The sequence below is a fragment of the Canis lupus genome, chromosome 6 (assembly GCF_048164855.1).
Source record: "Canis lupus baileyi chromosome 6, mCanLup2.hap1, whole genome shotgun sequence".
In the NCBI taxonomy this organism is placed as follows: domain Eukaryota; kingdom Metazoa; phylum Chordata; class Mammalia; order Carnivora; family Canidae; genus Canis; species Canis lupus.
This window is the reverse complement of record NC_132843.1, coordinates 47,878,289-47,903,859: the sequence shown is the minus strand read 5'-3', so window position 1 is coordinate 47,903,859 and position 25,571 is coordinate 47,878,289. Positions and strand designations below refer to the sequence as shown.

General features: G+C 39.7%; 1 protein-coding gene across 5 annotated transcripts in view; it reads right to left on the bottom strand.

Moving 5' to 3' along the window:
- The window catches only part of PLD5 (phospholipase D family member 5), a 409,798-nt gene that overhangs the window by 159,636 nt on the left and 224,591 nt on the right, over positions 1-25,571 (bottom strand). For all 5 annotated transcript variants that reach the window (XM_072830387.1, XM_072830384.1, XM_072830385.1 and 2 more), the window contains one exon: positions 19,957-20,068. In XM_072830387.1, the coding sequence (XP_072686488.1) occupies positions 19,957-20,068 (112 nt within the window). The remainder of the gene's footprint in view (positions 1-19,956; positions 20,069-25,571) is intronic.

The following is a 25,571-nucleotide window of genomic DNA, read 5'->3' as shown; positions in this document are numbered from 1 at the left end:
CAGGCCTTATTCTTCAGCAGTCTTGCTGAGAAGAACCAGCCATGCTTTGCCAAATCCCAAAGCAGATACCAAATCCCAAAGCAGATACTTTTTAAAAAGATCTTATTTATTTATTTGACAGAAAGAGAGAGAAAGAGAGCACAAATAGGGGAGCAGGAGAGAGAGAGGGAGAAGCTGGCTCCCCGCCGAGCAGGGACCCCAACTCAGGGCTTGATCCCAGGACCCTGGGATCATGACCTGAGCTGAAGGCAGATGTTTAACCGACTGAGCCACCCAGATGCACCTAAAATAGTTTTATTTTATGTATAGAAATACTACAATAATTTCTCAGATTTTTTTCACTTAATTTCATTTAATTTTTTTCATTTCATTTCATTTAGGAAGCAGAGGAGCTAAACTGAAGAGGATAGATGTTCTCATTTTCTAAGGTCTCTGCTAAATGTACAATTTACAAAGATGTGATAATATTGACTAAAATCCCATGCATGTAGCACTGTGCCAAAAATTAGCACAACAGATATCTTTAATTACAATGGGACTATAGGCACATGATTCACCTTTCAGTGCCTATTTCCTGTGTAATGGAAATAATACTAACATTTATTTCTTAGGGATGCTTGGGGGAGGGGGGCGGTTAAGTGAGAGGACAAGTACCTAAAATACCTGATTGCTAGTTGCAACTATTATTCTTAACTCCAACTATACTGCAAATGTGCTCAAAACATCTTTTATTTATTTATTTTTTTATGGCTAATGTGACAGGACTTTTATTTTTTTTTTTTTTTTTTTTTTTTTTTTGTATGTACAAAAAAATTTTTAATCTGTAGATTAATTAGAATTTAGCCAGTGTCTTGGATATGCAAAATATACCCCTCAAATCATAGTACATAATAGCAATTTCCAAAAAAAATTACAAAAAGAAATTTAAATAAATATCATTTACAATAACATTAAAATGTTAAATACCGGGCAGCCCGGGTGGAGACCAGGGATCAAGTCCCACATCGGGCTCCCTGCATGGAGCCTGCTTCTCCCTCTGCCTGTGCCTGTGCCTCTCTCTCTGATCTCTCATGAATAAATAAATAAAAATCTTTAAAAAAATGTTAAATACCTAGCAATAATTCTAGTAAAAGATGTGGAAGATGGAGAAAACTGTTAGATTTTATTACAAAAAATTAAAGACCCAAATGAAAGAGGATATATACCACGTTCATAATATGGAAGATTCAATATTATAAAGATGTATATTCTCACCAAATTGATTTAGATTGAATGCAATAACCAAAAACACTCTCAGGAGCACGCGTGTGTGTATAAGATGGAGAGAGATAGAGAAGATATTTGTCTTTTATTATAATCACTATGTATTTAGGTATTTTGTTACACCACAATAGATAACTAACATGGCAATCTAATTCAAATTTTACCACCTAATATTTGTGTGAATCTGGATAAATCATGTAAATTCTCTGATCCTTCATTATCTATAAAATGAGTTATCTCAAGTTTTCTTCAGATCTAAAATCATTGTGAGTTTTATTTTTTTTTATTTTTATTTTTAATTTTTTTTTAATTTTTTTTTATCATTGTGAGTTTTAGATAAATGTTTCAAATTTATGAGGAATTATTCAGCTGAATTTATGGTCCCTATGTATTATTGAGACATTTTTCTCTCTAAGCTTTTGCTTTTTAAACATCTTAAAATGAATGCCTTTGTAGGCAGGTAGGTCATATAAGAAATTACTCTGTTTCAGTACTTATTTGTGTGCTTTTTATTGTCTTAATTCTGTCTTCAGAATTAAGGTCATTAGTGTTTCAAATTTTCTATATTCAAAGTAATATAGACTAAAGCAAGGTCATCAGTGTTTCAAATGTTCTATATTCAAAGTAAATATACTGCACAGCATAGTGTCCTCACTGAAATAATTCAAGGATTTATGACAGGACTTTTAGTAAGCCTTATTATGATCCCTAATCTGGAGATTTTTCAGCAAGTCCTTAGTGGATTCCTGAACCCAGGTCTTGGGAATTACATGCAGGTTTTCATTACAGACCCTTTCTTTTTAGCATCATAAAAGCTCATTCCCCATTCCTTCACCCAGCAAGAATCAACATAATTGTGACAAAAATGGCTTCTTAGGGAATTTGACCAAAGTAACCGGAGTCCTGTAACTGAAAAAGAGGAAAGGAGGCATCCCAGGCTGCCAAACAGACAGCTTGCTGTGCATACCGTGGCCTGGCACGCATTGAACATACAGGCCAGGTGCCTGCTGCTGACTTCTGAGATTGTAAAGACTGGACAGGGGGCGGCTGGGTGGTGGTTAGGGGCAGGGTGGATACTTCAGGCAGGTTTAAAGGGAGTCTGGGACCAAGTCAGTCAGAGAAGGGGCCTAGAACAAGTAAAGCTTCTTTCTGGAATCCAGAGTAAATGACATTCTCAGTTTCTCCTAAAGAACAGTTAAAACAAGGCGGATTTTAACTGCAGCCATGAAGACAGGAGGAATAGACTGGGAAGAGCTTAGAGCTGAACCAGAGGGCAAAGAAATGAATAATTCAGGAAGAGACATTTATTACCAGAGGCGGTTACTCTCCATTTAAGAGAGCTAAAATCCATCTTGTCTGGAAACTCAAGTCCGTAAACACTTAGTGTGCATTGGTAGTTGTGGGTACAGAGCAGGGAATTCAATTGAATCCAACCAGCCAAGTGTCTTCTTGTTCAGGGTACTGTGGTAGGGATGATCAAAGGGGAGCACGAGCTTTGGAAGTCTTCCTGGGCCAGCTCCCATCCATTCTGGACCTTCCACAGATGGAGGGCTCTCTGATGCCCATGAAATCAAAAGGGGGGGGGCCACATATAGAGCTCTTGGGCATCCTTCTCCACCTGAGGCATCACTGACTGAAGAGTGACTTTGCACTTCCTAACATTTTTCTATAGAGCTTTTGCTTTTTAACCTGAAACACTGTAATATCATATCTATTCACGTCCCATGTACTTCTTGGATTGTAAAACGAATAATGATGTTCCTGAAAAGCATGACTTGACTTTTTGGAATCGCCTCTAGTCTTTCCATGTCCTGGTTGTAATGGGACTTAGGAGGCACAGGGGCAGCTCTTCTCTATGTCTCGAAGCAACCAGGTTTTCTGGACCATCTTCCTAGTCTCACAACAAATTTGGAGTGAATATATTTTTCATTTGGGATGAAATATATACATGTACCACCTGATGTGGTGTGTCAGTCACAGTGGGTTTGTCCTGCGATGCAGAAAATGCCTATTTTTTATGACAGCATGGGAAATCAGGAGACACACTGCATCTGCCCCCCTGAGCTACACTGTAGGCTGATGATGTACCCCTACAGCTCCAGCAGCAGGTGCTTCACTGCCCCAAAGTAGTCGTGTTGTGGCAGAGGTGATCCTGATGGATCAGATATGGCCCCTGATCATGGGAACAGGAGACATGCAGGGAAAACTAGAAGACAAAACAAAGCAGTGTCTAGTAAAGCTGAATTATGGCATATGGGACACAGATTAGAAACTGACAGGAATTGAGGCACAGGAAAAAGTCACTGGGTGCTGGAGCTAGTAAGAATGGAGTCACTCAGGGGCTCCTGGAGGAATCAGTTGGTTGAGTGCCTAACTCCTGATTTTGGCTTAGGTCTTGATCTCAGGGCCCTGGGATTGAGCCCTATGTTGGACTCCACGCTCAGTGGGGAGTCTGCTTGAGATTCTCTCTCTGCCTCTGCTCCCCACCCCACTCCCTAATAAATAACACTTTGTAAAGAAACAGAGCCACTCAGTCAAGTGTTGACTGTAAATGAGTACAGATGCACAGAAGTCTCTCACAGAATCACAGGCTTAGAGACCACTGAGAAAGGAGTATGAGCAGGGTGTGACTTCCACCTGCCATCAGGGAGTAAGGTCAGTTGAAAGAGTGTCACTGGGCAGCCCGAGTGGCTCAGCGGTTTAGCACCACCTTCAGCCCAGGGCCTGATCCCGGAGACCAGGGATGAGTCCCATGTCAGGCTCCCTGCACGGAGCCTGCTTCTCCCTCTGCCTCTCTCTCTGTGTCTCTCATGAATAAATAAATAAAAGCTTCAAAAAAAAAAAAAAAAGAAAGAAAGAAAGAGTGTTCTTCTTTCAGGAGAATGTCTACTGGAATATCTGCATAGTTCATGGTTATTTCAAGATTGTAGGTGTCAAGATCTCAACTTCTCATTATGTCTCAGTAGGTGGTCAACCACCTATTGGATGCATCTAAACTTCTGAGCCATGAACCCTCCTGAACAAAGATGTCTTTTCCCAAGTGTGATCTCAGTATAGCCAATTAGAAAGTAAAACTCTAGCTAAATTTCCAAGTCAGAATAATATGAATACCAAACTCAGAAACTCAAATGGAACTCAGAAACTTAATTAACCCCATATTAATTCCCAAATGTCACTGAGTTATTATACAATCTTAAACAAATCACATGAAACTCCAGTCAGCTTATGAACAAGTTTTGTCATCACTGATTATTCTAGGACTTGTGTGGATTAGGAAAAAAAAAAAAGTTTTTAGAGAAGGTTAATTTGAAAGATAAGCATAATTGGCACTCAAGGAAACTAAATGTAGAGTAAAGGTGCTACGGAAGCTCTTTCCATAATGCCTTCCCCAAACTGCAGCCTGAACAATTTTTCCTCAGGCATAATTACAGGAAACTCACTTACGGGAACACAGCAGCACAGACTCTCCACGTACCCAGGTTGGCATCTGCCATCTCATCAGCTTTGCTCTGTGAATAATTAGATTCCTTCTTCAGCCTCTTTGTTGACTGGAACAGCCTCTAGTGAGGGGATGCCAGCTCAGCACGTGTGAGGGGCTCCGTGTGGAGAGTTCCTTGGGGAAAAGTAAGCCTGGCTTCATGGGAAAGCACAGACCCATTACCAACCCTGTCAGGATGAGTTACATCCCCCCTCTGCTGCCTCCTCCTCAGACGCACAGGGAAGAGCCCCAATTTGTACCCTTAACTCACTCTCATCCAATATTTATAAAGTGTTGGCATTTTCAGCTAAGAAGCCCTATAGGTTATAAATGAGAGAATTTCCCTGAGAGACTAGAGGGTGGGGACAGGGCAGGGGAGAGGGAGCAGTTCTTTAGGCCACTTGCTTCTTGCTAAGCATCTGTCGCCGCGAAGCAGAGCACACCCATCACCCCTGCGGGCTTGTCTGTCAGGGCAGCATCTACAGAGTAAACTAACTCCCCCTCTTCTTACCTCCCTCCTTCCCTCCCTTCCTTGACAATGTTTCTTCCTTCAGAAAATGTGCTGAATTTTTTGGAAAAATGTTTATCCATACCTTTGCATGCCAGTACTAGGTAAAATGCCTTATACAGATTATCTCATCAATGTTCAGAACAACCCTACACAGTAGTTACTATCATTAGCCCATTGTCAAAGTCAGGAGATGGGTTTTAAGGGATTAAGTAATTCACAGAAGGTACCCAAGTGGCAGAGCCAGGAACATATTCCCATCATAGAATCTGAGCATTTAGCCTTCACTCCATACCCCCAATCAAAATCACCTGTAATCCCACCACTCACAGGTGACCCGCATCAATACTTGAATAGATTTTTTTCACGTGTATAATATCAGATTATCCTTGACTGAAAATGAAACAATACTGTAATTTCTGTTTTGTAGACTGTTGCTTTCCACTTAGAATTATATTCTCACTGTTTTACCAAGGTCAGTTGTTCTTTGTCCTCAACATGATTTTTAGAAGATTCCATCATATGTATGTCCCATTGTTTATTCACCTGATCTGTTTCTAATTTCATGAACTATGCTGCAGTGCACATATTTGCACATCATCTTTGTGAACCGAACTCTGAGCAGCCACTGGGGCTGAGGTCTGGAGAAAAATGGGTTGGCCACAGCAAGACCCCATCCCAGGTGAGTCCTGTCTCTGGTGAGGCAATGGCACCAATCCCACAATGACACCCAGCACCTCTGGTCTTGCTGTTGTTTCTCAAGTTGTTACAATTAACAAAGCACTTATTACACTATTATTTTGGTTCTATATAGTTATGTGATTGTTATGTAGTTACTTTACATTTATTAGTTATTTTACATTTTGTTATATACTTCTTTTGCATCTACCCTTTTTTAAAGGGGAACCATAATTTATTAGTTTCCTTAATAATTTGACAAGATCATGTTTCTCTGCACATCCTCAAATCCTCTTCCAAGGAGAGCTAAAAAATAGTCCACAAACCCTACAGGCAAGGTAGTCTTCTCAACTTTTTGTTGAGAAGGAAATCACATAATGCCTTTGCCCGTTTGGGTAAATTGGCTTAGAGTAAGCAATTGGGTAAATTGGGTAAATTGGCCAGAGAGGAGATGAAGAACATGGAAAATTTCAGCAAACCACACATGCTCTTCTAGGTATGAGGAATCCCTCCCTACCCTCCAACTGGGCAAATGACCATGAGAAAAAGAACATAAAAAATAATGTTCCTTTATCTGATTTCCATCCAGAGCTTATTAAAAGAACAGAAATGCACACCAAAATGTTCAAATTGCCCTTCAAATGCCATTTTACTGTTTCCTAGCAGAAGAAAGGCACTATGTAAATTTCTATAGAAATTTGCATTTTTATAGCATTTTATATTTTCAAAATACTTGTACCATCATTTACTAATTAACATAACATTTGAGAATCATCATTAGCTCTGAATATAAGGAAATTCCTTTTTAATACAGTTCTTTTAACCAAGACAGTCTTCCTCTTATCCCCTCCAGGTCTTTTTATCACGTCAGACAAAATTGTTCAGTCTCTTCTAAATCTTCTGATTTTAAATTTAGCAACTTACCACAATGCCTAGTCTCTTCCACAGAAAAAAATAGAATAAGAAATTCAAGACTTAATCTGAAATCTGGAAAATCTGAAAGCTGTGCTATGTGATGCTCCCCACAGCCAAAGCCTGGGCTATTTATCCAAAAACATTGATTTATTGTCTACATGGGCATCAAGTCTCCATCTTGCCCTCACTGGGGGTGACATCTAGAAGTAGAAAGGGACCTGGCAGTGTGGTGAATGCCCTGGGAACTAACAGGAATGGGCATGACTCAGACTGGAGGCCTATGGGATAGGCCTTTGGAGAAACCCTGATGAAGGGTTTGGAATGTCTTTTCCCAGCTGTTTTTTGAATTTAGATTGTCTTTTTTAACCAAGACTGTCTCTCACCTGAGCTATTATTTACTTAATTACATTTAAATAAAATTTAATTGTTATTATTTTTTTAATGTAGCTATGCCCTAAGCATTTCATATCCATAAAATAATAGGTCTAATGTGCTAGTTATTTTATCCCAACACATGTTAAAGGATACATTTTAAAAATCCAGGAAGACCTAAAATCATCTAACACACCATCGATGGCATATGAGCCCTGTTGGAACATGTTACTACAGGTGATAGCCAGCCACCAACAAATGTTAAGGCAAAGAAAGGCAGGAGGAATTTGCTGATTTTTAGGGCCATGATGCTGTTAAATAGATTACACAAGGATGCCATATGACTGAGGTGACTCTAATGCCATGGCAGTCTACATGAGCAAACCAAAACTCAAGCCTGTAAATGCCTCGTGTTTAAGAAATTGACACCTAGGGAAAACCAAACACAAATAGACAAGTAGGTTTTAAGCTACAACAAATCAAATAATTTCCCTTCTTTGCTTTGGCTTCTTTTCTGTACAAGTCTTGGCTCCTGTCTGCAGAGTGCTGCTAACCATTTCTGGGTTTCCTCTGCCTGATTTACAATTTTTGCTCAAATAAAATCTTAAAATTGTTACTATGCTTCAGTTTATCTTTTAACAATTCTTTTTTTCTTAATATTTTATTTATTTATTCATGAGAGACACACAGAGAGAGGCAGAGACATGGGCAAAAGGAGAAGCAGGCTCCCTGTGGGGAGCCCAATGTGGGACTGGATCCCAGGACTCCGGGATCAGGACCTGAGCTCAAGGCAGACGCTCAACCACTGAGCCACCCAAGTGCTCCTCTTTTAACAATTCTATGTGGAGAAGAGTAAATAGGAAGATTGGAGGCCGGAAAAACCATTAGCATGTCTACGGTGATCATTTCAGAGGTAAACAATAATAGCCTAAGCTAAGTGGAGGTGGTAGACAGGGAAAAGGGATCCATTTCCAGAAATGCTGTGATTGTGTATATGTGAGAACTGCAGTCCAGTTGGTTTTAGAGTTAGGGAAGGAGAGGAGTTGAGGATCACCCTAGGGCTACTTTCAGGACCGGTGGAAGGATGGTCATGCCACTTTCTGGAATACAACATAAAGGAACAAGAACATTGAAGGCAGGAAAGGGGTGTGGCAGCAACTTAATCTTGGATGAGTCCTTTCTGAAGAATTTCAAGAATACCCAAGTAGAAATACTAAGTTTGGTATTACATATCACGAGCCTGGGGCTCAGAAGATACCATGTGTAGCCCATCAGTGTGTGGGTGATGAATGGGGCTGCAGGCTCAAGAGCAATCAGCATGGGGTGTGCAAAGTGGGAAGAGAGAGGTCGGAGAAGAGAGGAGGCCAAACTGAACAGAGTACTGAAAATCAGCAGAGGAGACTGAGGAGGAAGAACCTGAGACAGGAGGGAAGTGCAGAGTGAATGGGGCCATGAAAACCAAGGGACCACACTGTTCCAAGGAAGAGCAAAGAGTGGTGCCTGGTGGTCAGAACTGCAGAAAGGTCATGCAATTTAAGGTCTAAGTATCTCCAGTGAGTTTCTTGTCAAGGGAGATTCTGTGGAACAGGGGCAGAAGCCAGACTGGTGGACTGCATGGGGGTGAAGACGAGAGACAGACAGAATGCATAAAGGAACATGGAGAGAAGGGGAGAAGGGGGGAGGGCAGCAGGCAGAGGGGCTTCTATGGGGTCATGTCCTGGATTCGTCTTCTTTCCCCCAGTTGACTTGAGCATGTTTCTAAAAGGCAGAATGTAATTACAGAGAGACACGGGATCTTGGGAAGAAGGAAAGATTTGGTTAGAAGACCTGAAGAAAACTGTGAATATGTGCAAAAACCTACTGTGGATGAGGGAAGAGAAAATTAGTAGAATCACCAAGTCATGGGAAAAGGTAGTTTCAAAAAAAGGGGGTAAAAAATGATGGAGAAGAATTAGGGTATAGAAGTTCTAGGAAATTGTGTAAGTTTGTGCTGAACAGTGTGCTGAAAACAAGACAAAGAGTTTTACATCTTAATTCACATTAGCTTTTTTGGCAATGATTTCAAAAGCAGGTATAATTAGCATAGTGAACTTGAAAACAGACACAAAGTCCCAGAAGTAGGAAACCTACTATGCACTCACTAATGCATACAGCGACTCCTCCTATGTGGCTGCTTTCAGGTCAAAGTCAGTTGGTAGCAGACCAAAGAAGTGAGCCAGCTCATAGTCTCCTTCAGAGCATGGATGTGTGAAGGCCCCACACAGTTTCACAGGCACCCCCAAACAGGAAACTAGTTGCTAAAAAATAATGGTCACGGGGCCCCCAGGAATCACAAGGCTCTCAGGAACATTTTTATTTATTCCTTTATCTATATGTATACCTGTTTTCCTCTTAAAGGACACCCTCTCCAAATTCTGTATCACTAGGCTAGAAATGCATAAAGTCATCACTAGATTGAACAGATAAAATTCTTCTTACTTCTATAATGTCACACGGCTGAATATGCATATAATTTCCCTTAAAAATGCCATGCCTGCCAAAATTCTTATGTATTAAGGATAAAAATAGACCTCTAGCCCAAGATCCTACATTTTAGAGCAAATAGATGACATACTATATTCTATGTGCCAGATGAACCCCTCTGAAAGTTTAAACACATTGAATTGCAACCTAATCTGGGTGGATCTTAGAACAGTGATGGAAAATACAGATGGAGTGGCATTGGTGTTGCCAGCTGGAAAATCCTTATCACAAACTGAAGCCAGCTAGAGTTAGTGCAAAACCGTAAAGGCAAATGAACCAGCTGCATTCCCAAAGATGATTTTTACTGTGTTTAGAACCAGGACTTCTTTTCATTGAAAACCACAGGGCTGGGTGTGTGCTTTAGGGGCAGAAATGAATTCAATCTGGACAGATGGAACACAAAATAACACACTCAGCTAAGATATGGTGGCTGTAAGTAGAGGTCACTTATTAACAGTTTATTAGAGTCAGGTACCTGCACCAGAAGCTTTTTACACATTACTTAATCGAATTCTCATAACCCTCAGAGTTATTATTATCCTCATTTTACTGAAAAAGACACTGGGGGTCAGAGTAAGTTGCCCACAATTGCATCCCACAACTGACAGGTCCAGAATTTTAGCACAAGTCTAAATAACACAAAAGTATGTGCTCCTAAATGCTGTACTTATTATTATGTTAATGATCACTAAAGCATAATGTGTCTGAAGAAGTTCCTGCCTTGCTGCCAAATTATTTGGTATTCTGCAAAGAAATGTAGAAGACAGAAATCCTTGCAATGAATAGAGTAGAACAAAGGCACTCAAGCATGAGCTTAAGTGGCATCCACTTTGAGAAGGTGTGAAAACAGAGTAGAGCCTGATGGAAAGTATGCCCGGGTGACAGCAAAGGCACCTTGACTTTTGTCTGGGCCAGAGCCCAAAGAACCCTACCCTCATGAGAGTCCCCAGGACAGTCCTTCACTTAGAAAACAAAACACCTTATTTTTAATAATGGCAACCTCTCAAACAGTGGGGATAAAAGCCAGAATAATATAAAGTTTACTCTGGGGGAAATTATTAAAATATACCTGTTACCTTAGATTAACCCATACAACCTTACATTAACACATATAACCATACCTACTTGTAGAGTTAGATTTGGGGAAAATTATAAATCCATAAGACCAAAGTAAAAAAGCCTTCACAAGCATAAAATTCCCAAATTATGCTACACTTATTTGGAGCAAGCAGTTCAAAAAATCACCGTGTAAAATCTGTAACTTGGAAATTGGGGCACCTTGTATTAAATTTAAAATTTACACATGCCCCTATTCTCAGATTTAGGAATGTATATTCCCATTAGGTTTTAATCAGCCTAATCCATGATTGTGAGAATAACAATACAGGTTACTAATGTGAATGTGTAGTTTTCTTGAATTCGAATAAGCAACAGCAAGGATCACTTTAGATTTTGACAGAATGAACACAGCAGTCCCTCCTTTTTAATAATGTAGCCAAAAAAATATAATAATTAAAAATAGAGTATTATCAAGAGAATGAAATTGAACCACTATCTTAGCTTATAGAACTCAAAAATTAAAATGGATTAAAGACTTCAGTGTAACCATAAAACTCCAGGAAGAAAATATAGGGAAGAAAACCTCCTGGACACTGGTCTGGGCAACAAACAATATTTTGGATATGATACCAAAAACCAAGGGAACAAAAGCAAAATAATCAAGTGGGACTACATCAAACTAAAAAGCTCTGTGTAGCAAAGGAAAGAATCAACAAAACGAAAAGACAACCTACAGAATGGCAGAAAATATTTGCAAACCACCTATCTGGTAAGAGGCTAATATGTAAACATACATAAAGATCTTATTCAACTCAACTACGAAAAAACAACCTATTTTAAAAAAAGGACAAAGACCCGAATAGACATTTTTTCTACATACAGATGACCAACAGGTACACTGAAAAGGTTCTTAACATCACTAATTATCAGGGAAGTGTAAATCAAAACCACAAGGAGATATCACCAGACACCTGTTAGAATGCCTTTTATCAAAAAGACAAGAAATAACAAGTGTCGGCACTGATGTGAAAAAAAACGGAACCCTTTCACACTGTTGTAAACTAGTGCAGTCCCTGTGGAAAACATCATGGAGATCCCTAAAAAAAAATTTAAAAAAAGAATTACTGTATGATCCAGCTAGTCCCACGTCCTAGTATATGCCCAAAAGAAGCAAAATGAGTGTTTCAAAGAGATAAGGATGCCCATGTTCACTGCTGGATTACTCACAATAGTGAAGATATGGAAGCTATCTGTCTGTCAGTGGATGAATAGATAAATATGTGATGTGTAGACACACACACACACACACACACAGAAATATTATTCATCTGTGACAAGGAAGGAGATCTTGATATATGCAAAAACATAGATGAACCTAGAAGGCACTATTCTAAGTGAAATAAACCAGACGAAGACAAAAATACTGTGTTATCTCACATGTGGGATCTAAAAAAAAATTTTTTTAAGTCAAAGTCACAAAAACAGAGGGTAGAATCACAGCTACCAGGGGTCGGGATGGGGAAGATGGGGGGATGCTAGTCAGAGGTAAAGGCTTTTAGTCACAAAAGGAGTAAGTTCACAGCATGGTGACTGTAGTTGCTATTGTATTTTATACTTGAAATTTGCCACGAGAATAGGTCTTAAGTGTTCTCACCACAAGAAGGAAAAATCTAAGTAACTGTGTGAGGTGATTGATGTGTTCATTAACTTGACTGTGGTAATCATCTCATGGAAGTATGTATATCAAAACATTATATTGTACACTTTATATACAATTATATTTGTCAATTACAGCTCAATAAATCTGGAGACAAAAAAGAAAGTTTTCACTGACAAATAGAAATCTTTGCCTATTTTTTTGCTACGGGTCAAGCTCTGCATTATGAAGAATTTATGAACATACTGATGAGTGATAAGAAACATGTACTGCTTGTGTAGTATTTAAAATGTGGAGACTTGATTCCTATTAGTTCTAGTAACTTCTCCATAGCTACTAGCATTCACAGCACTAGAAATGTAATTAGAGGGACGCCTGGGAGGCTCAGCGGTTGAGCGTTTGCCTTCGGCTTGGGGAGTGATCCCAGAGTTCCAGGATCCACTCACACATCGGGCTCCCTGCATGGAGCCTGCTTCTCTCTCTGCTTGTGTCTCTGCCTCTCTCTCTCTCTCTCTCTCTCTCTCTGTCTCTCATGAATAAGTAAATGAAATCTTAAAAAAAAAGAGAAAAGTAATTAGAATCACCCAGATGGAGCTTTATCAACTATTAGACTATTTTGTGGTAATCGTTTTTTCCTAATAATTTGAACAGATCATTCAAAATTAAAATCAAGAATTAAGGAAAGCGAATGTAACATCAAAGTTATTTGCTACCCTTCTGATCTGAAACCACCTCTACATTTCATGTGCCTATAAATCTGAAATGGAGGTATTTTCTCTTGGTTAGAGCCATATTTTCTTTCACAAGAAATATTTTAGAGTTTTATGAGACTAGTTATAATAGTAAAACTTGCTGACTCCAAATTTGAACACTTTTGAAAAGCAGAAATGATTGTGTTTAATACGTTTAACTGCTATTTTTATTTCTTATTCTAAAAGAGGTTATTAAACAACTACACAGAAATAAAATATAACTGATGTTCTATTAAAAAAGTGCTGTTGTTATGAGTGAAAGAGCTTAGGCTTCTTTCAAATATTAAAATTCTGACTTAAATGAATAAGACTTAGTCACAGAAAATGTCAATTAAATATTTACTCTTTGTTCAGTGCTTTGTGGATAGGAAGCCAAGATGAGCTGAAGATGAGTGCTCATTAGGATCCTGTTGCTCTTGTCTATTCACCAACATGGGTAAGGCTCTAATTAGTTCACCTGGCTGGTATTCAGTGGTAACGAGGGACCACAGAGGTTAGCTCTACTTAAACCGCACTCCATTTGAGTCAGTTACCCAGCAAATGTATGACTTTATTCACAAAAGGAGAATATGAGGGGAGATGGGGGGCCGAGGGCCAACACCAAGGCCAAAAGTCCACGCAAAGGACACACTTTTTTGCCTTCACAAAGAGTAACAGAAATGAAAATATTGATAAAAGATTGAGAAACCTAGAACTTTAATTTTTAAATCTCACAGATGATTTGAAGTTCTGTCTAATCATCCATTCATCCAACCATCCATCTATGTTTTCATCTACTTATCTATCTATATATCTAAAGAAATCAAAGAAGAAAGAAATTCTTGACACATTAATGTGATGACTACAATTCGAAAATCTGTCTACCTATCTCTTATCGATCCATCCATACACCCATCTATCTGAAGAAGCCAGAGGACGGATGGGGGGATGGCATAATTGGGTGTTGGGCATTAAGGAGGTCACATTATATGATGAACACTGGGTGTTATATACAACTAATAAATTATTGAACACTACCTGTGAAACTAATGATGTACTATATATCGGCTAATTGAATTTAAACTTAAAAATGAAAAAATAAATAAAAAAAAAACACAAAGAAGCCAAAGGGGAAAGAAATTCTTGACATCTTAATGCTTTAGCTAAACAAAATACAACTCCATACAATAGTTCTGTTATCAGCTCCTTAAAGACATCACAAGCAGCTATAGACAGCATGGTCTAAGCTCAAGGCTTGATCCCCCTTATGTCTGTACATGCACGAAAGAAGGGATAGAGAGGAAGGAAGGTTTGATTCTAACAGACTGAGAGCTTGAAACTCCAGCTGAGCCAGGACTGGGCTAAGAGGCCTAAGCCTACAGTAAGCCACACCATCAGAAGAGAGGATCACAGTGTGCAGGTCCATTTGGAGGTCCCCCAAGCTCTAGGATGAATTCCTTTTTGTTGCATAGCTGGACCGACCACCAGCAATGAAGAAAGTCTAAGAAGCATCCAGTGACAATTTAACCAACAAATTATGAGTGTTTTAGATTCCTCTCCTTTTCAACACCAAGTTTTTAAAGGATGACCTCTTCTCTTTTCATTTGGGTTGCAATTTCATCATGCAGTATACCTTGGAATACGGTTTCTGATTTCTTCTTTATCTACCCCAGGAGTATGTCTCTTCTTCAGTGTATTTTGGGCTTCTGATTTCAGTATATTATTTTTCCACAGAACTTTCATATAAAAATCTGGTTTGCACAACTTCTTTCCCATTCCAGGTAACATAGTAGGGTTTTTCTTTCATTTGTTTATTCATTCGGATGGGAATATTTCCTATCACCAAATGCACTCTCCATCAAGAGTTCTGATACAAATATCCCCATATTTCTTAGGAAATATCTTTCTTAAGAACCAGCAGAGCCTGGCTTCTCTGAATTTCTATTCAGAGATGGTTACTACACTACAAAGTAGCTCTGTTATGAGGTGTGATTTAGAATCTACCTCCCTCAGTGCAGTATTAGGAATGATTGGTTTTAATTTAATTTAAATATTAAAGCCAAGTGCTTCTAAGTTGAATCTTTAAATTTACTGCTGAATTTTAAAGTAACCCTCATTACCATATGTCACTGATTCTAAAACATGCAGCTTTTACATTTTAACAACTCTGACATTGGGATGCATCTTATGATTGCCATAGACAGGGTGGCAGTTGTGACAGAGCTGTCACTTCAGGTCTTGGCTGTTATTCCTGGTGGCATGACAGGGCTCCTGCAGTTTCTCAATATTCAGTCAACAAACCATTTAAGGACTCTTTGAGGAAGGATTGTGAGGCCTGGTTACTGTTAGAACATCTTCCTTTGACATTTTCTGGTAAGGTTCAGAAACAGGCAGAATGGAAGTATGTTCAGAGAAAAGAGACAATAGTAGAGCATCTTTTTCTAAAGTTAGAATACCACCACCATCTTGATGGTGCAAGAGACAGTGTTGGGTGAAAAGCACAGGCATCCATGACTCAGACACAAAAAGTGATTCAGAAAAATTGGACTCTGTGTAGGTGTTTCAAGAATCCCTTGATAATTTTATTTCACTAATGTCAGTCTGCTCAAGCAAACTGTAAACTCTGAAGTCAAGGGAAGGCTCAGGCGTTGGTCAGTTTTCTAGCCTTAAAGCCTAGCTTTCTGGCATCTATCAGGTGTTCAAAGAGTGGCTGTTGAATGAATGAGTGAACAATGGAGTAAAAGAAAATGGTAAGACCAACTGCGGAAAAGAAAGGAAGTTTGAAGGCAATGTTATGAGTGAGGCTTAATATGGACCTTGAGAGAGCAATAGGAGCTTACAAATTGACAAGGAGGGAGACAGGCCATTTCAAGTACAAGGAAAAGTATGTGTTAGGAAACAGAGACCCAGAAAAGCATGCTGTATTTGGGAAATCACAGCAATTGTTCAGATATCTAGAAAGCCAACAACAGAAATTAGTATGAATGAGACTGAAAAGGACATTCAGATTCTGAATGGTTTCAAGGACTTTTCTTTTTTTTTTTTTTTAATTAGTGTGGAGTTTATTTCTCAATCACTGATTTTAATCCTTTCTGACTTTTATCTCATGAATCATTATATTAAAGAGTTATCATCCAACAGTGAACAAGTAAAAGCCTGGGATTTTTTCCCAAAAGGAAATTTATATTTTCTAGTTTAACATTATCTTATTCTTCATTTTGGGTAGGCTACTGGGATAAATATTTTCATCATATTATAGAAAGTACACTGAATCGCTATGGTTTTGAAAGACAAATAAAAAAGAAATTCTTCTTAATTAGAAACTCCATTGCAACAATAATCGAGTATAAGGCTTAAAAACATAGTAGGTCAGAAAATGGATAGGAAGAGGACAGAGGATCTTTAGGGCCATGAAAATACTCTGTACAATGTTATAATGATAGATATATGTCACTGCCTAGGTGTCCAAACCCAGAGAATGTATAACACCAAAGGTAAATCCCAAGGTAAACTGGAATCTGGATGATGATGAAGTGTCAATGCACACTCATCCTTGGTAACACATGCCTCCCTCTGGTGAGTGATGTTGATGATGGGGGAGGCTGTACAGGTGTTGAGGCAGAGAGTACTGGGTAATCTCCACACTTTCCTCTCAATGTTGTCATAAACCTAAAAGTGCTCCCAAAAATAAAGCCTTAGAAAAACACAGTAGCATGACTGAGAAATAATATCTTGTTTAGGACTAAAAGACACAGCCAGAAATCAAGTATTCAAATAGCATAAAACAGCATTTCTGAGGTATTACCATCATGTAGTTCATGAGGTGGGACTTCCAAGGCACCTGCTAGGAGACAAGAACAGGGAAAGGATGGTACTGTCATCCTGAGCCACTGTGGGCAGCCAGTGGCACTCCCCATGAGAAGGCGGGTATGGAGGAAGAAGCAGGACTTGGTGACAGTCCCACATCACACCAGCTTGCCTGTGAGGCAGCGAGAAGCCACTTCTCATATGGTGCCTGTTCAGCTGTGAACACATCACTTGCAGACTAATCCTCTGGCCAAGACAACTGGGAGCTGATAAAATCCCAAAACCAAACCTGTGAAGGCATCCGAAGGCCTCCAGATTTGGAAACCAAGTTGATTTCTAAGAAAAACAATTTATGGGGCACTGTCTACAAATCAGAGAGAGCGTATTCTCTGCTGTGGAGGTACACAGGAGGAGGTAGGTGGGAAACCAGGTAATAAGGGGTTGTTGCTGGAAGGGAGAAGAGTAAGCAACTCAGCTAAGCCAACGTGCTGCATTTACATCCTTATAGGGGACAAGTGGTGAAGGTCAGTCAATGGCATAAATGTTTGAATTGACAGGCAGTCTTCTCTGGAATGATATCTGCCCCTGAGTTCATGGACTTCTTGAGCACAGGATTTCAAAAGCACCCCATCTTTGGGCCACAGTGTGAGGCGTTTGTAAGGGAGGTGACCTTTCTGACATCTGAGTTATGTGGAAGAGAGGAGAGGCCTTGGGTGGGCAGCAGGAGCAACAGTGAGTGGCAGGGATGTCCCCACCTCCAGGAAGGGCTCTGAGGCCTGGCGGGCCAGCCTTGTCCTCTTTGGACCCAAACCTGCACTAAATCCTCACAATTTCCTGGGGAAACCTCACTCACCCCTTCCCACCGTGTATGTGACCAGCTTCTATTTCCAGTGACTTCAGACTCACAGCTGAAGTTGCTCATGGCTAGTTTCATGCTTATCTGTCGTTTGTGAACTATTTCTGGCCAAACCTTCCTGGAACTCTACCAGAAGACCAGGATCTCTCCATAAAAAAATTAAAAGATAACCCTAAAGACAGGTATTCCAACACAGATTTAAAAGAATTCCATAAAAATTAATTAAATAAAATGGTTCCATAACAAATATTTCTAAAATGCACTGTTATTATATAATAGACCTCTGCCAAAGGAGGAGAGTAGAGAGATACAGTTGCTATGATGAATATATGTGGTGCTGTATGTATATATGTGCAGTAACAGAAGCCAGATGGGCCCACCAGGGGCCCACGGGGAATGGATATGAGAAATTAGGGTCCTGTTCATTACTCTCTAATTGTAAAGGGAAATCATTTGTTTTGCCTTGACAAGAACGCCTATCACACACTAAAGAGTCTAAGTTGTAGTAATATATAATGCTTGCTTGTGAAATTCAAACACTTCCTTCTTTGTGAGAAGTGATGACTATAACAAAACTTTAATTCATAATTTGCCCTAGAACTGTAGGCAAGGACTTTACCCATAAATTCATTAATAGCGATTCCTTGTCTCAGGTGCCAAATGTTCAGCAGCACCAGACATATGCTTTAGTTCTGCATAGTTGGTTTTTTTCTAATTGTTGTAATTGAAGTTGAGCTGAAATGCAAAACTTTATTAGTTTTAAGTGAAAGATGTTGGGGGTGTGTGTGTATGTGGTATACGTGCATGTAAATGAGATGTGTGTGCATAAGTGGTGTGTGTGTGTATGTGTGTGTAAGAAGACACCACGGGAAATTTATCAACAAATAGAGGCACCCAGAGTTAGCCAGAAGTAATCTATTCCTAAAAATGTGTCAGCCAATGGATTTTCAGATAGTGGGAATCCAATCTCACATGTTTTAAACAGAAAAAGTAATAATATGTTTCTGATTTGTGTTAATCCACTGAACTACATATTTTCTAGTTTTTCAAAAATATTATCCCGTGGTCAGGTAGCACAGTGAAGCTTTTCAGACCTAACAGTATCTTGTAAGTTACCTTGATTTTCTTAAGTGTCTAAAAAATAATACACGTGTGCCCAACCATGCTTATGTCTTCTGTGTATTTATGTCTTTCCATAGACTTTATCGCTTCTGATTTTTCTTCTGCAGAAGGAAAGACCACCTGTGCTCACCTTTCACTTCATAGCCCTGGACATTTTTCAGAAGGTGTTTTCACTTAATCTGGGGAAGATAACAAGCAAAACTGTCCAGCATGTTTAAACAGCACACACGTGAGATGCAATGCTGTCATGTTACCACCAGACATGACACCTGGTGGTGTGACACCTGGAGCTGTCACACCAGGCAGCTCAAGCATTTTCACTGGCTCATACCTGCCATTTCTGTTCAGAGGTGTACAACTCTAATAGTAAGTTCAGGGCCAAAATTTTGATAAATCCATGAAAACTATTTGGAAGGGACAGTTCAGTTAGTGAAGACACAGCAAAATGAAGAAGCTATTTCCTCAGGATGCCTGATCTCCATGGGATTTTGAAACAAGTTGCAAAATGACCTAAGAATGATGTTCTCTGTGGAATTAGGCTGAGTTTCATAGATGCCTACATCTGACTATATTATTTTAAAGAAGATGGAGCATGAGGAGGATTTCCATTTGAAGGGCAAGAGAAAAACAGAAATCCAATGTTTGTTCGAAAGAGAAGTGGGTCTTTAATCACATCACGGAAGTGTTCAGACAGGGAAAGATTCTTCTTTCTAGTTAATTATCATTTAACGGCCAGTAGATTATTTTGCATAAACTAATATCCAACAACAATATTTAAAATCTCCCGGTAGAATTGATTAATTAGTTCTCTCGTTTAAAGGCTTTAATCAGGCTGTTTTTCAAAGGAGAAATAAAAAGTGAACTTTGTGCAATGTGCTGACCATAAAGAAATCACATATTATTTTAAGTACAATGAGAGATGTCCTCACAGACCGCCCCCCCCCCCCCCCCCCCAGGGCTAGAGTAGCACAGCGACCTTGGCCTTACCCTTTGATCTCAAGGCTTCTAATACCTTTGAGTCCGCGGTCACATCACTCACTAGCTTGATTTCGATATTTTGTGAAGTCAGTTGAAGCAACTTTTCAAAAAGACGTTGACCCTAGAAAAAAAATATTCAGAGACCAGGAAAGTCAGAAAACCTAAAGTATGCTATTTTAGAAAGGTATAAATAAACTTATTAAAAATTAAAACTATTCATTCAAATTTTAAAAGACAAGCAGTTCAGCAATTGATATTCATAGAGAATTCTTTCAAAGGAGTTATAAACAGAGTAGTAGCACGAATGCACATTACATTATGTTTTCTTGAGTGCTGTGCAAATCAACAATTATTGCAATCCTAAATTCAATGCTATAGAGCAAATCTACTTTTTTTTTTAACTCTTTCATGAACTCTGACATTATCTACACATGAAGAAGCAGCAGAGAATATTATACAGTTGAGTTTGAGCCCAGAGAGATCTGGATTCCAGCTGGTTTTTTTCCAATTTGCAAGCTGTATCTCTTCTCACTAATCTCCCAGCTTCTTCCTCAGTAAAATGTAGATAATATTAGAGTTTAATACTTTAAAGGGTCTTTTTTGAGAATTAAAAGAATTAGCTGTAGGTAAGTATCCTTTCAGTGGAAGTTCTTATGGGGAGAGTCACAGCTACTTATCAGTGATTTGCCTCAGTTCACCTTCTGGTTTAAAACCTGTTTTACAGAATTCAACTAATGCCCTGTCTAGCAATCTGTCATTACTAGCACAAACTAAAAATGACTGAAATAAAAATACATGGTAAAAAAGGTTTTGCTTACATAAGATTTTCACAACCATTAAATTTTTATAGTAAATTTTAATCTCCAGGAGACTCTGCATAGAGGTAGGTCCTTAGCCATTACATTGTCTCAGACAAGTGGACCGCAACCCTATCCTATTTACTTTCCCTTGTGTGTGTTCGTAGACTCCCTCTCCTTATCATAAAATGAACCAGTCTTCCTTTATTGATTTTTCAGATCTTTGTTATTCAGCCACAAACTCAAATGCCTTCCAGGGTCATACAGGCAATAAGGCTTTGGTCTTAATGGCCCCCAAGTGGCAAAGTCTTATTCTGCTTTGATAAGAATGGACCGTTAATAATGATTCAGTACAAAGGATGGAGGAGAGCATGGCGGAAATGTGGATGGAACATGCAATTCCTGCAGTTCAGCCTCAGAAAACAGAGAAGCCAAAGACCAAAGCCTAAGGGTAAGGAGAACGAGTTAGAATGGCAGTGCTAGGGCTGCGTAGCAGGGCAGAGTATCTGGCATAATCCGGCTGTGCTCCAATCTGCTGACCCAGCACAGCCAAAGCTCCCTCATCCCTGGGTACTGGAGGGTGGCATGGGAATTGTACCCCGTGGCAGGCACAGAAGCTTCCTTTTCCTTTAATGAAGCATGGAAGTCAAGGGTAGAGCTCGTGAATTGCTCTGCACCCAGGGCTTGGAGGCAGGTTTACAGCAGACCCGGTGTTCCTGGGAGGTGTGGAATGAATACAGCAGGCTGGTGTCAACTGGTTATGTAAAAGAGGTGAGGGAAGGTGAGAAAGAGAAAGACAGAGGACAGAAGAAAGACAACAGCAGCTGCCTTGCAGATTGCAGGGTCTATGTGGATTTCAGGTTGACTGCAAGAGAGGTGAGGACCCCGGCAGCCAGGGGCCAAGAGGGACATCTAGGTGGTGGGACTCTGTGGTTCTCCTGCAAGGCTGTCACCAACACCACCTTCCTCATCTGCTCTGGTGCTCCCCCCACTTGCGTACTATAATCTTGTCACTGGCTCTTGGAGACTTGGTGATTTCTGCATGGCCCAGATTTCTGGAACCCAGACTTGTGGTCATCACACAGTCACACAGATTGTTCATACTCTTCCCCTTCACACAGAGAAAAGGCTTATGTGCTTTGTGTTTTGTGAGACCCCATCAGTAATGGGCTGGTAGTTTTACACAAATGCTTTTTGTTTCTTTTCTTTTTTTAACTCTTAGTTAACAATATGTTTCGCACCAATGAAACATAAGAGATCTTCTAACCTATCTGTATTTCTGGCTCTGTGCCTTGAATTGATTCCCACTATGTTATTTTTGTGAGATTTAAAATGAAGACCAGAATTCTCAAACATGGATGAAAATAGAAACTCCCAAATCCACAGATACTGGCACAGACTGTCATTAAATAAAGCTTATTTTTCCTGTTAGTATGTGCTGATGACTTACACCGAGGATTCTTAAAATTGTTAATTATAGTGCTTACTGTAATGAACTCGGGCCTGGGGGAGCTTCTCCCTTGTTTTCAGTATCTTACCTTCTCTCTTCATATCTTTGCTAAGACATTCAAAATGTAGTAAGAAAGGTATAAAACACCTACTTGGTGCAGAGATCGGCAGGAAAAGCTACTGCTTTCAGAGTTTTCCATCACTAGACTCTTGAACAACATAGGTTTGAACTGCATGGGTCCACTTATATGTGGATTTTTTTCAATAAATTCAGTACAGTCCTATAAGTGTATTTCCTCATCCTTATGATTTTCTTAATGACATTTTTTCTAACTTATTTTCATGTATATATAACATACAAAATATATGTTCATTAACTATTTATATTATCAGTCTCTGGTCTCTGTTCAATAGGAGGCTATTAGTATCAAATCTTGGGGGAGTCAAAAGTTATAAGCAGATTTTCAACTATGCAAGGGGTTGGCACCCCATTAGCCCCCATGTTGTTCAAGGGTCAACTAATTTGAAAACTTGCCTTTCCTGGTGAGAAACATTAGGCAATATTTTAAACTTAAATAATCTTGAAGATAGCCAGTGGCTCAGGTGTGTTGAGCAGTTTAGGCCAATTAAGCCCAGCAGCCTGCCTAGGGGTTAGAGTATGAAGTATTGAGGGGGACTAGTTAACCACCTAATATTGCCCTTCCTTCATCTAAAAGGAAGAAGGTACTAATAATCTGATAACATCAAATATCAATGCACTTAAGAGGCCTGACAACGGAGAAGATGTTTGAACATAATATGGGTGCTTGATGATACAGGCTATTCGAGAAGACAGTACTGGAGCTAAAACATAATGTTAAGTATTCAAGAACATATAAGTATGGCTGGGACTAACACTCTAGGATTTTAGAATTAAATTAGAAGAATAATTAAAGAACAACATGGCTTCTGTTGAGACCCAGATTAGTGGTCTGAAAAAATTTCTTTTTTAACAGAAGAAATATCTCAAAGCATACACATGCATGCACGCACTCACACAAAAAACAAGGATGATATGAGAGGAAAAGGGTTATAGAGAAATTGAGGATCTATGGCATATGGCTAATAGATGTGTTAGAAGAAAACAAGAGGCAGAAAGAATAAGCTTTCAAATAGAAGAAAAATGGTCCTACTTGAGGAAAGGCCCAGATCTACATGTTGAAAAGATTATTAAAGATGAATGTAATGTGGAAACATTTAGGTAGATTCTATAAAATCAATAAATACCAAGGAGAAAGAGAAATTCTTACAAACTTCTGTCTAAAAACAAAACAAAAAAAGTTACCTGGATTAGACTGGCATGGAGTCAGCCATTAGCAACACTAAGCCAGTAAATGATGGCTACAGACTATGAAAGAACAAACTAGACCAAGGGAATGCTTTACTCAAAGATTTTACTTGCCAGGGTCAAAAAAGGAAATATTTGCAGATATATACAGATTTAGGAATTATATCACCTACATAACTCAAATGAGGAACATAGTAAAGGAAATACTGTAATAAAACAATAAATATCACTAACCACCATCACAGAGGATAAAAGGGAGAACAAGTGATGAACAATAGGATTTGGACCTGCTTAAAAAGGATTCTTGAAATAGAAGAGACCCATTATAGGGGGAGTTCTACTGTTCTACTGAGAATCTATTACATGATTTTCAATGGGAGGTGCTATTACCTGAAAGGGGCTGAGTTGGTTGTGTGTGGAAGTTACTTCTTTTATAAATAAAACACATATATATATGAAATAAATATGCAATGTACCTGTGGTATTAAAATCTCATGGGGTGGCAGATTTAGGAAAAAAAGTGTCTAAGTCTAAAAAGTCTCGTTAGTAAGGTGTTAATGAAAAGAAGGTTGAGAAATATTGATCTATAACCAATATAAGAACCTCAGTAAAAATTAGAATAAGAGTTGAGAGGGCTTAAAAGTACTAAATGGGAAAAAGCAGGGCCTTATTCTGTTGCGGCACAATTTATGGGGTGGAGACAGTTATAAACTGGTATGTGCCAAACAACACAGCAGCTAAATAGGTAAAGCAAAAGCTATCAGTAATGCAATTAAAACACTATCACAATATAAGGCTTCAAAATGTCTCACAGAATGACTAGATTTAATGATGAATAAATAAGAATATATGAAAATTAAGTAGTATTATCGAATGATTATGCATATACACTTATACCTATTTCTCATTCTATACATCAAATTCCTCAACTGTATGTTTGTCCATTAGAATATTATAAAATCTGTTCTGTAACAGCCATTAAGAAAACCTGAACAGAAGTTGAAGGGAGATATTCTATCAGTTGCATTCTTTGCTCTTAATCTAAGAAAATGAGAAACAGACCATTAACGTGTAACACATAAAATAAATTATATCTACTTAAAAATTTAAAAGCTCACTCTTAGCTCAGTTGTATATCACAAGAGAAAAAAAAAGTGAATTTCTGTATTCTCTAGAAAGCTATAGCTGAGCACTTCATAGCAAAATCATGAAATGAAGCAATTTCTGGAGTCAGAGAAATTAATAAGTGTAAATGTCTTCAGCATTATAAAAAACATAACACAGAGGGGAGGGGCAAGATGGGGGAAGAGTAGGGTCTCCAAATCACCTGTCCCAACCAAATTATCTAGAAAACCTTCAAATTATCCTGAAAATCTATGAATTCGGCCTGAGATTTAAAGAGAGAACACCTGGAATGCTACAGTGAGAAGAGTTCGCGCTTCTATCCAGGTAGGAAGACGGGGAAAAAGAAATAAAGAAACAAAAGGCCTCCAAGGGGGAGGGGCCCACGAGGAGCCGGGCTGAGGCCGGGGCGAGTGTCCCCAGGACAGGAGAGCCCCGTCCCGGAGACGCAGGAGCTGCACCGACCTTCCCGGGCGGAAAGGGGCTCGCAGGGAGGTGGAGCAGGACCCAGGAGGGCGGGGATGCCCTCGGGCTCCCCGGGACAGTAACAGGCACCTGCGCCCCGGGAGAGTGCGCCGAGCTCCCTAAGGGCTGCAGCGCGCACGGCGGGACCCGGAGCAGCTCGGGGGGGCTCGGGGGCGGCTCCGCGGAGGGGGCTGCGGGGCGGGAGCGCGAATCCAACAGCGCAGGCGCCGGAGCACAGGGCGCCGGGACACAGCCCAGGATCCGGCCTCCCCCGGGGCAGGCAGAGGCCGGGAGGGCCCAGGACAGCGAGGACGCTCCTGCCCCAGCTGAGCACATCAGCGGCCCCACCCCGGAGCCTCCAGGCCCTGCAGACGGAGAGCTCCGGAGTTACTGCGGGGGCTGAATCCAGGGCTCCAGAGCTGCCGCAGCCACTGGGGCTGTTCCTCCTGCGGCCTCACGGGGTA